Genomic DNA, 19,217 nt, shown 5'->3' on the forward strand with positions numbered 1-19,217 from the left:
TGTTCACGGACATCCTGGAAGTTAAAAAATGCATGGACAGTCATATTTGTATCTGTCAGCTTTTTAATCAGGAAGATATTCATGGACATCCTGAAAGTTAAAAAATACATTGTCGATTAACAAACATCCTGAGAGCTAATAATTGCAATGTCATGACCAATCAGAGAAAGGGAAATGATGTGTGCCCTATTAATGTATAGGGAAACACAGTATGTTTTTAAAATAACCCTCACCCACAAAAAGGACCCTCTGTGGCATGCTTCATCATTGGGTTCTTCCCGCCCCGTTGTGGGACGGCGAGTGCTACAACCTACGGAGACGCAGTCGCATTTAAGAGTGAGATCACTATGTGTCGTGCTGAATGTGAGAGCGGAAGGGTCAAAAAGTGACTAAGTGGTGCAGTTTAAAAGATACCTGGCTATGTGGAAAAACTACTACTTAATATCTTCCCTAGCTGGTAGCGTTATAAGAGGGGAGCAGAGGTAACATGCTACTATGGGCTACCACCTCACTAGTCAACATGTTTCAAAGTCATCCCCATGGATTTTCATCAGGACCAAGTTAGATCCTTTAACTACTCTTGCAAAATGGAATCACAATGTAGCCTACTGTACAACGTAAGCAGGAGTCATGTGTAATTGTAACATGCATGCAATACTATATCCAATTGGTATTTTTTCTTAATAATAATATAAATAATGTCATGCTATAGCCCCATGAGCTCTTCCAAGGAGGGGAGGAGCTCCTGTAGTCAAACAAGGCTGCTCACTCTCCAGGGTACTACCTCACCGTCTTGAGGAGTTTTCTTTAGGAAGGATAAATACATTTACCCAGTCTGAGGTGGATTCTTTTTGGTTATGTTATCATTTTTGCCAGCATTGACATTTGGAGCAGAAATGCTTTGCATGCGTGCACTAGTGGTGTAAAGTAACTCAGATTTATGAGGGTGGCTAATACAAATCATATTGTGAATTTGAGGCTGTAGTTCATAGAGATATGTGCAGTGTTGCCATGGGCTACTATGATGAGGTGGCTTTGTAAGCGAGTTGACACTCCTAATCGCCTCCTACCCACTCATGCGAGATCCCTGAATGCGCCTACACACTCAGAAGATTTGGTTATGCTGGTTTAGAGTTTGCCAGAGTAAGCCCTGCTTGTCAGTATGACCCTATATCATATTTATACACGTCAGTTACTTTTTTGGGCCTCAGTGTGAGTAGTAGGCAAGGTGGATCCAAGCAACAATATAAAGCAGCTTTAGTCCATGAGGTTACCGTAGATAGGTTAAGAGATACACCGGAAACAGCCTCTGCAGCACCAGTCCAACCTGGTGCTTGTTGACCTTACTGGTCCTTTGATTTCTGTGCCGTGGAATCACTTAGAAGCTGGTTCTGAGATGCAAAGGACAACCATCTATAAGTTGTGATAAGACCTACGATAAAGTGTAAGGATCTAGAATGCAGAGTCACCATAATTCTGAAATATTTCCTTTTATTCCATGCGAGTAACCGAGTCAACAGAAGCTCAATCCAAAAACTGCAAACATACTGGAGGAAGGGGTGAAAGTATGCAATTGCAGCAGGCTTCCATTATAGGGCTTTTCTTGGTGATATAGTTCTCTATAGGTTTCCTTCCCTCTTGAGCAGAAACAGCTTTGTAGCAAGTGCATCAAGGTCTGAGATGTAGGAAAGGTCCATGCAGACTTGGCAACATTACTTCCACTGCTGCTGTGTGCCCTCATATCAACTTCTGAACTAGGGGTTTGGTTGTCAAGCTTGGTGGCTTAGTGGATTAATACATCCCCTCCAAGGATGTGTGTTTGACCTCATGGTCACAGGTTCAAATCCCACTAGGGCTAACTTAACCTTTCATCCTTCCAAAGTTGATATATTGAGTTGGGTAACAATAAAGATCTGTTATTTTAGCTTCAAGATGCCCCAAAGTGTGAACATGCGCTTTCCACATATGTGGGTTTAAGTACATTTTCCAACAAATATCTGAGGTAGATCAAGCTGACACTTGTAGGCTTGTAACAGCCTTCCGGCAGATAGAAGAGCTGACCCTTGTGCAGTGCTTGCATGATTTTTTAATATGGTAGTTCAATTGTTCATAATATGTATTTACCACTTTTTTAATATAACTTTTCAACATGCTGTACAGCAGCCACGCTGCTCTACAACATAGCTTAAAGACATTGGCAGAGACAATTGCTCTAGCTAAACACTTATAAGGTCCCAAAGGCGAGACCTATTGGCTATGCCAAAGCTTGTTATTTAATTAATGTGTGTATGATATAACTTGATGTCAGACATAATATTACTACTGTCAAATATTGAATGGAAAAAGCTGAATATGTTTGATTATGGGGTGCACTTATCAGTGAGTAAAATGATAGGTCAGACTTGTTGACAAAGTCATGACATGTCATGAGTTGATTTTTTTGGGAATTGGCAATCAAAGAATGTTAGCAGTTTTTACAAAGTTGACTGGTTGAACATGGGATGATTATACGGGTAAATGGGTTAGGTGTCTCCAGGTATATGAGAAAGACTCCCTTCATTGTGTTGTGGCATAAATTATGTATTTGGTGATGTAGGCTGTCAAAACATATCCAAGATATGAAATAGAAACTTCCAACTCACAAGGTCAAATGCCTTCTCTGCTTCCAATAGGATAATGGGCACCGAGGTAGACTCTGTTGAAACCAAATCAATAAAACCAGCCATATACTGAGTATTTGTAGACAGACTGTTTGATACAGAGAGCTACAAGAGGGGGCCACAATACTAATCTGATTACCAACATTTTTTAGTGTATAGCTACTAGTCAGTATTTAATAAAGCAATTGGTCGATAAGACCTTGGGTTGTTACAGGTTTCCCTTTTTTGGGAATGTTGAACAGGCCCCCTCTGAGAAAAGAGTCATGGGATCCACCTGCCTCCCAGAGGACACTTAAACAGTGTGGTCAGAGGACTCGGGCCCAGACCAGCTTCCCCTGAGCCTTACCATTGGCTAAATGTTCTATTTCCTCCAGAATCTCTCTCTCTCTCTAACTGGATTGGTTAACTTCACGGAGGCTTTGGACACCAGAGCGGGCAAATCTAGACATGCCAGACAATCCCTTATTTGTTGCTCTGTGCCACCATCTGCCCTGCCAAACTTATCCCCCTGGTACAGGGTAGTGGTAGATTGATTAAAAAATGTGCTGATTTCCTCAGCCTCATCCATGAGCGGATTTGTGCGCAGATCTCTGACCTGCAAAATCAATACACGACTTTTGCTCTCTTTGATACATATTCTCCTTCTTCATACACCTTACACTGAAAACTCCCTGTTGGAAATAGAAATCTCTCATTTTCTTCTTTATTTCCTGCTATCTACCTCTCAGCAGACTATTGGAACTATCCGAGAGTGCAGCTTGGTGTGCCCTGTCAGCTTATTTCTGCAGAGAGCAAATTGTTTCCTGGTCCCTTTTGACTCTAAAAGCTATCCGGCGAGATAAAGACCCCTCTGAGAGGTGCACTTCAATACCTGCCAGACCATCCATGCCCCTGCCAAAAAGTCATCTGCTAGAAAATATTTTGACTCTCCATGTTTATCCATTTCAGTCACTTATGCTCTAAGAGTGTAGTCCTGTCCATGATTCTTTTAGACAAATTTGTCTGCAGGGGAACTAAATGGCTACATACTATGGCTATACGGTCTGAAAAAGCCACCGACATGGGGAGATATATTTATAGTGGACAGGGAAAATGACATTAAAAACAAATTGATCCTCAAAGCAGAGTAGTTGCATTTAGGATAGCGGGTAAAAGATGTTTTGATTTCCATGTATCAAGTAAACCCAAACAGATTCACAGTTCTTTAACAACTTTCTCTTTATATCTTTTATGGTGGGTGAGTAATGAGTTGGAGGAGTAGAGACCGGGTCTAGTTAATAATGTAAATCCCCACCATATGACCTCCCTGTGTAAAGTACTTAAGGATGTTGTCAGTTTCTGACGATGACTAGAATCATTACTAACTGGGCCATAATAGCATCCGACATTGATCCTACATATCTCCAACTCAAGTGGGAGAATGGCCCAATGCCCATCCTGGTCCTTGGCTACTTAATGATATTTTGCCCTACGACCTCCTTATCAAGATAGCAACACTCTTCTGTGTCATCTGAGCCAAAGAAAAAAAATGCATCACATGGATCTAAATGTCTGACTTTCTCCTCCTCCCTTTCCAACACCCAGTATGTCTCCTGTAATAAAAGAATGCTGGTTTGAATTGTTTCAACCACGCCAATTTGGCTTCCCTCTTAACCTGGTTATTGAGACCATTAGCGATAAAGCTAACCAATGTTGAATTAGCAATTGACTTAACAAGCCTTGCAGCCTTTCTGTAGGTCCCTTGACACATGCCCCACCACCCCGGACAACCAACAGCTGCCATAATCCTTAGATGAAACCCCCTGTGCCTCACAAGCTATGTCCTCACATCCCTTTCACCCTGGTACCTCAGCATCACCTTTCAATTTTTCTTCTGCTCTTCCCTCCTTCTCCTCCCACTCATCTCTGCACCCCTGAGCCCACTTGCTTGCAAGGTAGACCCTCCCAACATAGATATGTGGTAATGCATCTTTATCCAACCAAGGGTGGCACCCCCTTCATACCTTTCCCCCACCTGCTCCAACCTGCAAGAAGTTTTAAAAAATAGAAACCCCCGCAAAACAAGACAGAGATTAAGAAACCTTAACTGAATAACTGAAACACCACATCTTGTCTATCCAACACATTCTAAGTGGGCGTAGGTAGAGAACTCTACTCCGCTGGTGGAGCTTGTGGATTTTTGCATGCTTCGCGTTACGCTGAGAACGCAAAGTTTATGCAAAACTCCGACTCCGCAGTAGAGCAGAGTTCAGCCCCATGCCCTCCCCGCCTCCACCCCCCCTCAATAAATATTTTTTTAAATAAAAATTATGGTAACAAACACACTTACCTTTATTGCTGCATCTCCGGGCTGCCCTCCTCGCGTTGTCTCTCCTGCAGAATCCACTACGTCAGATGTACGTCATGGTAGGACTGCACACTTATCCACGATGTACGACTGACATAGGGGGTTCGGTTTCCAGAAAAGACCACGGCAAGGCGGAAGAGGGCAGCCCGGAGATGCAGCGATAAAGGTAAGTGTGTTTTTTACCTTAATTTTAATTTTAAAAATATTTATTGAGGGAGGGTGGAGGCACGCAGCGGAGCTCCACTGAATTTTTGCCCAACTCCGTGGAGCAACGCATAGAGCAACTACACCAGCTCCACCCGGGCCTGATTCTAAAAACACTGTACAACCTGTGTCCGATCCCCCCCTATCCTCCCTGAAAAAATCCCTGGAAACAGATGAATACCTCAGACACCCCCCTCAAACACCCTCAAGGCACAATATACAGGACCCCTGAATTATCTTCCCCCAACACTTTAAGGCCCCCCTTTCGGGCCAGAGAGGTCTTTCGACTTTCAAGTGGAGAGGAAATGTCAAGCCCCATTTGAGTCCATGACGTCTTGAAAGTCCCTACTTCCATTGATCCTTAGATTTGCTCAGCGAATGGACGCTCGAACGGCTAAGCCCTTAAATTCTGGGAGCAAGGCCCTAAACTATTTCTGCCTCCTGGCTGTCTCCGAGGCCAGGTCTGAAAAAATTCAGAAAGTGAAACCTCTATCACTAGAAATACATTTTTTTGATCTGCCAGCACTCAAAATCGACTCTTTAATCCTGTAGTCCTGAAAATAGGCTATAGTAGTCCACAGCCTTGCACCCATCTTAGCGGTGCCTACCCGGACCCGATGGCCCTTACTATTGAAAGATGCTGAGCGGGCAGCTCTGCAGTTTCCCTGCCCAGTGACTCCCTTAGTTATTTAGGCAGATATTGTCCCATAGCTTGTTGTGATGCCTTTGAGCACTTAGGGACTCCTACTATCCATATATTGGCCCAAAGAGACCGGTTCTCCAAGTCTTCACACTTTCTTGACAGGGACCTGATTTGTTGCTCCATTCTACTAATATTAGATTTTGAGTGTTCCTTAAAAAAGTGTTGGGCGATTATCCATCTCTTCCTGATTAGTCATGAAGGTCATAATTTTTTCATCTAAGGCTTCAACCGTTACAATTAATTTCTCCAGGTGGGGCGCTTTTTCAGTTTGAGTGTTCCTAACCATCCTGATCTCGGTTAGGATATGCTTAAGCATCTGCCTTCGAGGACCGGCCTCTATAGAGCGAGGTGATTGAGCTATCTGAATCAGCTTGGTTCTTGGAGTACAGGTTTCCTTAACCTGAAGCCGATCGAACCCTCTTACTTGCACCTAACCTTTCTCTCATCTGAGCAGGTGCCCCTTCCAAAACTGATCCTCTGCAGACTTATGCAGGCTCTGCCAGTACTGAGAATATTTTGGGTGTCATAGTATGTATCTCATTAGGGCCAGCCCTCTCGCAGATCTTTAAAGTATAATCTGCGTAGTCCAATTGGTTCTCAGGGCTTGGTTCTGCCCTTGTTTTCCATTGAGCATGGGATACTGTTAGACCTGCTGAGACACCTTCCTTAGCCTGAGAGATGGAGGGGAAAGGCTTATCAACAACAATAGAGGTAGGGCAATCAGGCCTGTAAAGTCTCTGCACTTCTGGGTTCTCCAGCTTTCCAATGCTCTCCTTGCTTTTAGGCTGCATCCTTATATTTGTCAAAACCCAGTCAGGTCCTGAGATCTGCGGGATGTCCCCCCATTGCTGCCCAGGTTGGCTCTCTTGGCTGTCTTAGACTATGCTGACAGATTTAAATGTTTTGATGGTTTCAATGGGTTTGTTTGTGGCCGGAAGGGCCTGATGGGAGTTGAACCCCCTTTTTCTACTCCAACATTATCCCTAAAGAGGTAGGGCTCTGATCCCCTGGTTTCAAAATTGGTAGCTCTATCTGACCTCTCCCTCTTCTGATAGAACCGGTGTCCATTATAAGCCCTGCTCATGTAGCCCCCTTTTAGTCCTTTAAGACCTGGCCGGCCTGCTGGCTCTCGCCTGGATTAACCACCATCCTCACATAAAACCAAGCCTCTACATATTCCATGAAGTTAGGGGAAAAGAAAAGTCACCCTTTCTGGGAGAGTATACTCCACCTCCAGGCCTCCTGAAAAAGAAATTAAATTAACAACAACAGAGTGCAGTAAGAGAAGAAAAGACAAAATAACTCATCAAGTTGAAGCTTCTCATATGCCCATGGCACTTTGCAGTATTTATCTGCTGGGGGCAAGCTGTTTACCTCAGAGAAAGAAATTAGAGGGTTACCAAAGGGGTGCTGCCAAAAGCAATGGTAAGAGGATTGGGAAAAGACTGGAGCAAGCAACCAAATGTAACTAAGGTCTCTCATAAGGAAACTTGAAGAAATTCATTTCACCTTGGAGATGAATTACAAGTGGCAGCATAACAAATGACAGGAATCCATTTTCAGAAAGGTCTCAAGAAACTTCCCTCTCCAAAGCAGGGACTGGCATTATCCCCACGTCTTTCCCTTTAGCACTTCTCCCTTATGCCGTCCAGCCGCCAGATGAAGACCTGCTACCAGGGCTGTGCACTGTGTTTGAAGCTAACAAGGAAGGTGCGATCAAGGGAACGGTTGCAGTGTTAAATGAAGTACAGCTCTGCGCTGACCAGGCTCTCCTCCTCAATCTGATTTTCATCCAGCCCCGGGTGATCCTACTTTCTCCACAGGCTGCCGCTGCTCTCATCACCATGCGGCCCTCTGAGAATCACCCTTGGAGAGAAAGAGACACCCCCTCCTCATTGTACTGAGGCCTGCAGCATCAGGGAAGAATGCCAAAGCCAAAATGCAGGTAGGTGCAGGGGATGGCAGGTAATGCTAGGAGCCCTGAGTTAGCCACCCAGCCACCTACCTCCGTCTGCCATATTAGCAGTTAGAGGTAGTGCGAGAAGTATAGAGCGATGTAAAGTAAAGAGATGTAAGGCCCAGAGAGGGCAGAATGAGGAGAAGCATAGAAGAATGTGGCAGGTAAAGAGAGTAATGAGGCAGAGAGCAAGAGAGGAGTGAAGGGTAGAATAACAAATAAGGCGTAGCTGTAAAGACGTTGAAGTAGATATACTGAGGCGAGGCAGAGAGAGGTGATGTTAATAAAGAGAAGGAGCAAGGAGGGTTATGTGGAGAAAGAGCTATTAGGTTGAATGGGTGAGTTGAAACGGCGTAGAGGCACACTGTTGCCTCATTTGCAGGGGGTGTGGGGAAAGTCCCCTTGAGATTACACGGTCCTACATGTGCACCGATGCGACCTGTAAAACAGAATGCAACCATCTGCTGCCCCTTCTGCAATACCAAAGTGCCCCAGAACACAAAATGTGGGTCCACACATCAGTTACACTCCTGGGGAACTTTTAATAATATGGCTCCACATGTGTATTAAGCTAAAAAAGAAATCACAGAACTGGAAGGAAAGACAGCGGAAGTTGATCAGAGGCATTAAACCTTTTTGTTAAACCGTTGCAGTACCCTATTAAACTTTGGCAACATTTGTAAACCTGTTAATAATACCATTATGCATTACTGTATTGTGTTGTATTTTACTGAATAGTGAAGTACAGTTTGGAAGCATAGATCCTTCACTGAATTCACTAATATTTATAAAAATATAGGATCTAATTCACAGACATGTATTAATAGACAGAAATCTGGTCCTCATCAGTTTTCCCTATGTTTGGATTTAATTTCAAGCTTTTATGGAATTCACAAAAATCCTATGGTGCAATCATGGTAAATCTGAGGAAAAGTCCTTATGCGGCGTGTCCAAGAGGCAAACAATTATTATATGCAAATATTGTGCACATGTGATTTAGAATTCATTTTTATTGTTGTGTCTGTGACAGGGAAAATATATTTGCCTAGGAGCAACACGTTCCCTCCACCTCCACATAATGTGAGGGTCTTTTGTTATCCACCTCAAAGCACACTTACTCACACTTTTACAGTAGTAGCTTTCCATGCGCTTCCAGAGTAAAACACGCAATGCAAACTTGTGCATATCCAAAAAGCTGTGACTTTACCCATGGGCACAAGAGCTTGTATGGCTGTCCCCTACATAATACTACACTAAATCCCTCCCTTAATACAGACTTGGGGCCTTATTATGACTTTGGAGGTCTTGAAGCGGGGCCACTATGCTGCAGCCACGTTTCCGAGACCGCTAAAACCATTAAAGACCACCCGTTAGAGGGCAACTTTTTTTTTACTCTGGCAGGCGGTTCCTTGGCGGTCCCACTCCGGTGCTTTGCACCGGAATGGGAGCGTCAAAGGCAGTTCTGACAGACCATGCCCTGCAAAAACTGGGGGTGCATGCACACAGGGGACACAAAATGTGCTTCCCTGCATGCCCCCCTTGGCTGAGAGGCAAGAGGGGGCCCTGTAGGGCTCCCCATGTTTCGTCAAAATCATACTCTTCATGGCTGTTGCACCACCATGAAAAGTGTGGAGTGAGGAAACTCCTAATATGTTTGCTGGTGCTGCAGCGGCACCGCCAGCATATTAGGGGCCTCAGACGACTGTGCCACCACCAGGCATTGTAGATCTCTGGCGGTCAAGCGGTCCCATGGTGGTCCAACCCCCAAAGTCTTAATGCAGTCGGTGGACCACCAGTTTGGTGATCCGCGGATGGCCACAATAGGTTTGGCAGTCCATTGGACCGCCAAACTCGTAATAAGGGCCATACTTAACTTATTGCGCCAAATTGTTGTAAAGTACCCATCAATAAATGGATACCAGCATGAATAAATGAAAAATGTAAAATCCTGATCTATAATTTACTATTTGCATTGTATTGTATAGTATCAGTTGTGTGTATGCATTTTAGGATTGCAAATCCAACGTTTTGCATACATACCTAAGTGACAATTAGATGTGCAAAAGTTATTTTTGTGCATGACACCTGGTCTATAGGTGTTTTTGTGCAAAAAAGCTTGTGTATTCTTCCCTAAAAATCCCTTTCAGCCCTGCTTTCAATCTGCAATGTCACCTGGTTTGGCATCTGCTCCGTGCATCAGCTGTTCTGCACACTTTGTCTTTCTCTTCAGCACGAACAAAAATTGTCCTCTGACATCCGTAACATGTTTTCCGTTCTCATAGCGAAAGCTGCCTTCTTGCTTTTCCAAAGACCACGCCAATTCAAAACCATAATCGTAATTATCATAATTTGGAGCTAAACATGGTAATTATTTCATTTAGGAGCGGCTTTTGTTCGGGCATTATACTCCTGCCAACATTCCACTTAAGGCAACTAACGGGGAGTCGAATGAGTACCTAATATCCACAACAATTTTGCCCCTCTAGTCCCATGTGAAACACAACATAAGATGGAGGCTGAAAAGGCCCCGGTGATTAAGTTAAACATTGCACTCTCTTTCTTAACATCAGGAAGTCCATTAAAATGTAAAAGTGGCAATTAAGAGCTGTTTATTCCTGTTTACATTTGGTCCTCTGGGAATAATTGTCTCCTGAGCCTGAAGAGGCCTTTAAAGATCGCTCTAATTACATAAATGCGCACTTGATATTTCTCTCAGTTCATAGTGTTTGTGACAGGGCACAGGAAGAAAGAGCACGAACGTACCTGCCCGCCTCCGTTGAGTTTGTTGGTGAGTTTGACTTTGCTGAAGGAAATCGAGGCTTTCATCCAATGGGCACCGAAGTTGGGCGAGTCGGGGTGGATATAGACACAACTGTGGCTCTGTGACTCGGGCTTGCCGGCGGACACCCACTCTCCGTTGACGTACTTCCAGCGGTGACTGTCTGCTGGGGCGAAGTCCAGCAGGAGGGAGTACATTGCGTTCGGATCTAAGCCCGACACGCTGATTTTTAAGACCGGAAACATGCGCCTGAAGAAGAGGGAAGACAGGATGGTGAACCAAATGAAGGGTGATATTTAAAAGCATTGGCAAATTCAATAGGCCTGTCTTTACTGTGCAAACACATGGAAAATAAAATTTAGCATGTCTGCATTTGCATTTTACTCTGAATTTGGTAAAAACAATTCTTAAGAAAACAAAGACGAAGAAAAACAATTTATAAGAGGCAGTTTGAGTCAGTGTTGCAAGATGGGTTAGGCCAATTTTACACACCCAGCATTTTTGCTTTTTGGATTACCTAGTTTTGGACTTTTTACTGGGGCTGAGTCTCACTACATGTCACACCAACAGTAATAAAACTGTTAATTAACTGCGCGTGTTTACAACCAGAGTTCAACTTTTAGATAAGGCTGCTGTGACACAGCTAGGGTAAGGGGCACTTAACTGGTCACACGTGAATACTTATGCACATGCATGTGCACACATGTGTGGGCTGTGCGAGTGAGACCACCATCGTGCACAGCCCGGTAACTGCACACAGGTAGCCTGGCGCAGAGTATACTCTGCTGGGTTAGATATTGACCTGGGATAGGCCTTATAATATTAGTGGGCACTCATAGGTAAAATCAGTGTGATTTACTGTATTGTCTGTGGTGACACTTTATTATGCACAAAGGGGGAAATCTGCCTTAGCGTGCTGTTTCGCTTCCCTTAGGCCTACAAAGTGCTGTGAGATTTTTTAAACCGTCATGGGAAAGGTGCGTCCAGTTCATATTCACAGGTCAGCTCAGCCTACATTGGTGGTGTATTGATAAATGTATAAGCAACGACACATGTGTGCATTTAGATACAGAAACCTTCATGGCATTTAAGTAAAGAAATACCGTTGGTTACAACACATTCTTTTACCACACTGGTAATACAACACTTTGACTTTACAACAGGTTGTTTACCACGCATTTGATGTTGTAATATATATATATATCTACTGGCGATCGCCAGTAGGTAGTTATAGTTAGGACCTAGTTTTCTTAGGAAAAGCATTTTTTCTTTTGCCAATATCTTTGGCGCCGCATGATGAATCTTCATAACATTTTCCAAACTACATTTTCCAAACTAATCGGGCGCTCAGGTCAGTTCCTGTCTTGAAAGTTTATATGCAATTCGTCAAGCGGGGCAAGAGAAAAATGGGGGTCCCAAAATATGTTTTCTCTATTTTAATTTCCACAGGAAACTGTTGACGCAGCTACAGCCCAAACTGCTGAACTTAATTACACCAAATTTGGCAGAAAGGTATCCCTTGGTCCAGAGTGCACTCGTTTTGTTAAATGGTGTAAATCTGTTCTGCAGTTCCTGAGAAAATAATATATTTACAAATATTAATATCTGGTGGCCGAGGTGGATCTGCTAACCCTCCCCCCCCGATCTCAAGCCTGACTCTGATTGGCTGCGAGCAGTTCAAACCAGGAAGTGTTGGCAGCCATCTTGTTATTCGGTCCAACCGAGTCACAAGAAAAAAGGTAAAAACCAAGAAAAGGGGGCAGAGTAGAAACACGCTGGTCCCCTAGGCCTGCTCAGGGGTCCCACAGAGACCCCAAGGTCCTAAAATAGCCCTTCTTTTTATTTTTGGCAGGATTTAAGTGGAGCACGCAAATCCAGCCGAATTAAAAAAAAAATCAAAACGTGGTCTCCTGTGCTTCGTTTTCTTGAAGCCTGTAGGTGGGTCAGGTCCCTGGGGCAATGTTTAATCATTCTAATGATATACGGGGCCACACAGGCCCCCACAGCCCCGGGATCTCCACTTCCCTGGGGATTTAAAAACAAAATTGCCAAAGGGGGGGGGGGCTCCTGCCAACCCCACGCTGCCTAGGGTCCGCCACCTACTCGGGCTTTCTTGATTAATGGGCGGAGGCCTCACGGTCTCCCTCAAGCCCCGGGGCATACATTAATTAAGTGTGTGGGGCCGCCAACTCCCCATGGCAATTCTAATTATATGTGGGGGCCATGTGGGTCCCTCGCCAACTCTGGGACCACCACCTCCCCGGGTCTTCCTTGATTAATGGGCGGGGGCCTCACGGGCTCCCCCAAGCCCTGGGAACAGCCACCTCCCTGGGGCTCTTTTTTAACATAGCGTGGGGTGGGGCTCCTGCCCCCCACACTGCCCCAGGGACCGTCACCTCCCAGGGACTTTATCAATGGGCAGGGGGGCTTGTGGGCACCAAACAGAAAATTATTAATAGGAGAGGCACACCTTAATTTATTGGAATTCTACTATCACCCCCACAGCCCAGGGACCATCACCTCCCTGGGGCTACTTTTAAAAAGTGTAGTGTGAGGGGTTTGAGCACCCCACACTGCCCCGGGGACCACCACCTCCCCGGAGCATACATCAATTAAGTGCGGGGTCCACTGCGGACCCCGACCCGGGGACCACAACCTCCCGAGGGATTTAAACATGTTGGGATCCCTCCATGGCCCTGGGGACCACCACCCCCCAGGGCTGGCTTCAGCAATGTCCTGGGGTGCTCACCCCCGGGCTATTGCAGTTTGCTAAGGCATGGCGGTAGCACTGCTCCCGCCATGCCATAGCAAACTTCTGCTTTGCTTCATGGAAGTGAGAGCAGGAAATCTGGGGGTGATGGTCCCCTGGCTTTGGCGGTGCCCACAAGATCGAAGTTAATAATCACACTAAATTTGATAGAGCTAAAAATAATATAAAAAAAATTAAATTTAAAGTTAAACTTGGTGTATTGTGTTGTAGTACATTGAATTCATGCTTTTGTTTTGCGAATTCATGACCGTTTCGCAAATCGGGAAAAATTTAGAAAGAGTAAGTATGTTAAAAAATAAATAGGATTCACTGCTGGGTATAGATGGCGCTAAAAAGAGCCGTTGTTTTCAATCTGACTTTGTTGGTGCTACATGTAAGTGCAGATGCACAGCTTAAGGTTGTTGAGAAATACTCTGTTTACTTAATCCGTGAAATTAACTCCATCACTTCTGTAGATGTCATGCATATCAAAACGTAGATTGTTGTTATAGATGGAGCCCATCCTATTGTCTCTGAGGTAAGCAGAAACAGCTTTAATGACATTCTTCCTAGCCTTCTCAAACTGTGGACAGAATTTATTTAACCACTTCCATTTCTGTCTTTGGCATATATTAGAGTATACAAAGACAGTTTCAGGGAAAAGCAACATCATTTGTGCAAAGGTATCCTTCATTAGGATTTCCAGCCCTACCCCAGTCAATGTGCTTAGGTTAATGCCACCACAGTGCACAATCATGAGGTCATGGGGTTGGATGCAAAAAGGTTTTAACCAAAGGCATCAATTGGTGCCACTTTAATCCTCTCTATGCAAATCATTTAATATCCACATTTTGCAAACCTAGGTAAAGGGTATGCGTTCAGCATACCCTTTACCTAGGTTTGCAAAAAAACGAGGCAAAGGGTATGCATTCAGCATACCCTTTGCCTCAGAAAACATAGCTGTGCCCTACAATCCATACTGTAAGCATTTTGAAGGGATGTGTGGAAGTAATCAAAAGACGTCTGTAGCTGAGTAAGTCAGCCGGTGGAATGAGAGGTATCTAAAATGCTGGGGATGGTGCTGTTTTAGAAAAAGCAGAATACGGATTGGTTGGTCATAAACATCGTGTACTAAAAAAAAGAGGACGCATGTTACTTTCCTAAAGAAGCATGTTTCTGAATGATTATTGAAAAATGTTTGAAAAGTTCAGTAGATAGGATAAGGTAACTTTTTGCAAAAGCCAACCACACCTGCTATTTGCATTTGTAAACTAGTGTGCTGAATTTGAAAATATGGTTAACTTGTGACCTTCTGGAACAGTTGAATGTTGCAGAAAGTGTTACTATAGAAACTATTATTAAACAGAATGGGGAAAGGCTGAAACTTGACTATGGTTTTAAAATATGAAATGTAACTTACATATAAATGATATGCTACTAAAGTAAGTTTTCCCAGATCAGTAGTATGTTTAGAAGTAGTGTGTTGTTAAAAAATAAAAGTAGCATTACTGGAAACTAGTTTTTGAACTCCTGGAAGGGTTCGCAGCTCCTTCGTGACGCTACACTGCGGCACCGCGATGGAGTCACGACTCCGGTTTTTACAGAACCAGTTTGGGCACTTTTAAAAGAGACTAAGAAAGGGTTAATATGTCTAAGCAACAGAAATGTGTTTTAGAATTTGAAATAATGAAGGAAGCATTTTGATTTGTTACTTACATTTATTTGTTTGCAGAAAGAGAGGGAACGTTTGTCATTACTGGTTTTACCTTGTTGAGAGTGGTGCATTACATTTATTGTGTGAAAAAGAAAATCTTTTATGAGTTTCTCATATTTGATGTTCTACAATACTATTTGAGAGGTGAGTTACACATTTGTAAGGTGTGTTATGTATTGTGTAATAGTGCTTTAGTCTTTATAGTGATATTTTTAACTTTGAAAAGCATTATTTTTAAAGTTTGCAAATTATTAGAGAAGTTTGATGTTTGAAATATGTTACGAAATGTACAAAAGTGTATTGTGGTTTGTTTTAGCACTTTGCATGCTCATGATAAGCTGAGCTCGTCATGAGGCACGGTGCTCCGGTGCTCATGATGAGCTCAGCTCGGCATGAACCGTGGAACGCTCACATGTGGGGATAATTCCCCTGCTGTGCTGAGCGATCCACGGGAACCGGTGCACCTGTGACAAACTCAGCTTGTCGTGAGCACAGGAGCGTTGTGCCTCATGACGAGCTGAGCTCGTCATGAGCATGCAGGTGCTGTGCGCGCTCCCCTCCCCCCAGCATAGCGGGGGAACTAACCCCCGCAGCGAAGGGGTTATTGTACAGAAATGAAGATTGAAATAGGTTGCCAACAGTGACTGATTAGGGTACTGTTAGAAATAGGATTTCTGGTTTGGCTAAGGCATGCGCCTAAGCCAGGCAGAAGCCAACACTCTAGTCAGGGAAGGGAGTTACACGCTAAAGATAACCCCTGCTCACCCCTTGGTAGCTTGGCAGAGCAGTCAGGCTTATCCCAGAGGCAATGAGTAAAGCGTTTGCACAGCACACTCACACTGCATCGACACACTAGGCACACCACAAAAGAAACTCCACACAATTTTATATGAAAAATAACCTTTGTATTATCTATAAAACACAATAGAACGTAATCACATATATACACTGTGCCACCCGGCACTTGGTACGACTTTACAGGGATTATTTACATTACAGGGCTAATAGGGCCGCTGTCATAACATCAAATATGTCACAACCAGTAACTACTGGTAAGGGTGCACTTAGCACCAAGCATGAGGCATGGACATCATGGTAATAAACAGCATAGCACATTACACATATACATCCTCAGCCATGTACCATAGTATGAACTTGCAGCTGTGCACACATAATAAAATACCACCATCCCCTCACTTGTGCAGATAATATACACTTGAAAGTAATGCCTGTTATCCTGACCATAAAAGAATTATAACATTACAGGCATTAAAACAACCCTGGGGATTACCGTATCCATGCCACTCTAGACACCTGGCGAAATCCTCTATAGTGGCATGGAACCCATAGAGATCATTCCTCCGCATGCCTTTTACCTGCCATGCAGTATTATACGTATTCTCATCAGGATCAGGGAGCCTCTACGCTCCTCCAAGCAGAGTTACTGTAGTCTTTTCCGAAAGCACTCCTATGCTGTACTTATGGCTCCTCTGGACCGGTAATGCGGCAAGAAAGGCAGCCCGTAGCTGCCCACCCCAGGTAGGCCACCATTGAAGGGGGCGCACGCAATGCAAGGGGGCGGGAGTACCACTCACCCTATCTCCGTTACTTGGAGAATGCCCCCGATGTTGAAGCTGCCCACAACCCTGCGGCACATCTGCGATGATGCCAGGGAAAATGATAGGGCCTCTTCAGTGGCCTCTGTTGAGGTTTTGCTCTGAGCCCCTCTTCAGCTGCACAGGGAGCCTGCGAGGCTCTGGCTCCGTCTCTCCTGTCGGCCTCACCCACAACCAGGCTCCGACTTTGCCTGATTTCTGACTGCTCCATGTTCCACTTCCCTCCGGGACTTACTCACAATGCAGGGTGGCTGGCAACATGCAAGAGTAGCCCAGGAAGGCAATGGAGAGAGATAGAGCACTTCTTGCCTCAGCTCCCCCTCTCTTCCCGGGCACTCACCAAGCATGAGCAGGGCTGCATGTGCTAGCTCAGAGGCTTCCCCTTTCTCTCGGGAGCCCCATACAACCAGAAGTGGACTCTGCCTGGTGTCCGGCCTCTCCTTTCTCTCTTCGCGGCGGCGCCCGTTCTTGGCACGACTGAAGCCTACTCCCAAGACTTAGGGAAATGGCCCTTGAAGTGCACACCACGCGCTGTGTTGTGCAGATGCCCACACCTTTGGGCAAATCGTTTTTTCAGCACGTCTAGAAGGTGCTTGGAGTAACAATAGATATCAAGCAGACCCAAGCACTCCGCCTGCACTCAGGCCCCGGGCTCTTCAAAAGTGGAGCTTCCCACTAGCATCCATAGCGCTGCACCACGCATTGGGGGTAGAGTCTCCTCTCAGTTCAATCAGCCCAGGCAGGCTAGCAAACCAGGTGTCTTCAGCAGGGCAGCAGCGTCACTCTCATAAGTAGTGAGCTCCAGATGGTGGTTCCTCCTGGCAGTCCAGCAGCCTGCCAGCCACCAGTTTCAAGTCCTCACCGCACACTTTACATGGGGTCACAGCCCCAATATTTATACCACTTTCAGTCTTTGTTCTGCCCTGCCACAGGGCACTGGACCTAGTCCAAACCAATTCTGGGGGGCACTTAACAAGTGCACAACAGTCCCCATTGTTATTGTAGGCTATGGCCCCAGACACACCACAGGGAGGCAGAGCCAACATTGTGTAAGGCAGGCACAGTCCTATTCAGGTCCAGGTGCTACTCCTCCCACTACTCGAAATGCAGATCGGCCTATTCAGACTAGCGCTGACTCACCCAGCCCCACTAGAGCCACTGCACGTCCCTAGCCCCTGTCATCCAGAGCCATACCTGCAATACACAACAGGCAGGCACAAAGACACATAGCACACAGAAATGCCCACTTCTAAAAGTGGCATTTCTAAAACAGTGATAATAAATCTGCGGACACCATTGTCCAGCATTCATTACCACTATTTCAAACATACCAAACGTGATCACGCTACTCCTCTCATGTCAGGAATTACCACTGACAAACATATCAGGGAATCCCCTATGCATTTCTATGACAGGGCAGCCTCACACTAGTGAGAAACCAAATAGACTGTTTGTCATTACCAGGACATGCCACACAGTTAAGGCACATGTCCTACCTTTTACCTACAGTGCACCCTGCGCATAGGGCTAGCTACGGCCTACCTTAGGGGTGACTGATACGTAGTAAAAGGTGAGTCACAGATGCGGCAACCACTTTATGTGCAACATCACAGTAGCAGTAAACTGCACGTGCAGACCGTGCAATAGCAGGCGCCTGAGACAGGTTTGAAAGGCTACTTTTGTGGGTGGGGCAAGCAGTGCTGCAAGTCTACCAGTAGCAGTTAATTTACTGTCCCCAGGTATGAGATACCTCTTTACAAGGAACTGATAGGTAAATTAAATACGCCAAACAGGAGTAGACCAATCTTACTAAGTTTACTATAAAGAGCACATGCACTTTAACACTGAACAGCAGTGATAAAGTGCCCAGAGTCCTAAAACTACCAACACCAGGAGTGTTATATTCCATATAGGTACCCCAATATAGGCTTAGGGACCATCCTAACCTTTCACCTATATTCTCCCCTACATCACACACATAACGGTTCTTGGAGACTGACCTTTTACGTAGATATGACTGCACACAGAACATGGGATATTCCCTAGTAAAAGCCTCATACATTGTGCACGAGGATTCTTGGAAACTCAGCAGGACTACCTTCTCCTGCAAAATAACTATGTATAAAGTTAATTTCCGACGTCATCCTAAGTCTGACGATGGCACAGCAAGGTAGAACCCCTGGAGACACCTTTGGTATATAAACATCACATCTTGCTGAGATAGTAAGAGGATAACTAGGACTTCCATGCCGAAACACTGACGCAAAAAGCTGAGGCTCCTGCATGCAGATACTCCAGCTCGCAGTCGTCTAACATCCCTTGCAGGGTGTCCAACTTGAGACCAAGACGGGGTCCCACAGTCTCTCACTTCAGGTAATGGGGTTATCCTAGAGGAATTCTTGGCTTAATACCTACACGCATGCAAGGTATAATTAGGTACATCTAGTTAGGACTGCATCATAGGAGTACACATTTTATTGTCATGTAT

The 19,217-nt window shown here is 44.9% G+C and overlaps 1 protein-coding gene across 1 annotated transcript in view; it reads right to left on the reverse strand.

Moving 5' to 3' along the window:
- TBX19 (T-box transcription factor 19) overlaps positions 1-19,217 on the reverse strand; it is a 214,169-nt gene that overhangs the window by 175,336 nt on the left and 19,616 nt on the right. Inside the window, exon 2 of the mRNA XM_078656193.1 lies at positions 10,635-10,899. Coding sequence (XP_078512319.1) covers positions 10,635-10,899 — 265 coding nt within the window. The remainder of the gene's footprint in view (positions 1-10,634; positions 10,900-19,217) is intronic.

The sequence above is a fragment of the Lissotriton helveticus genome, chromosome 8 (assembly GCF_964261635.1).
Source record: "Lissotriton helveticus chromosome 8, aLisHel1.1, whole genome shotgun sequence".
NCBI lineage: Eukaryota > Metazoa > Chordata > Amphibia > Caudata > Salamandridae > Lissotriton > Lissotriton helveticus.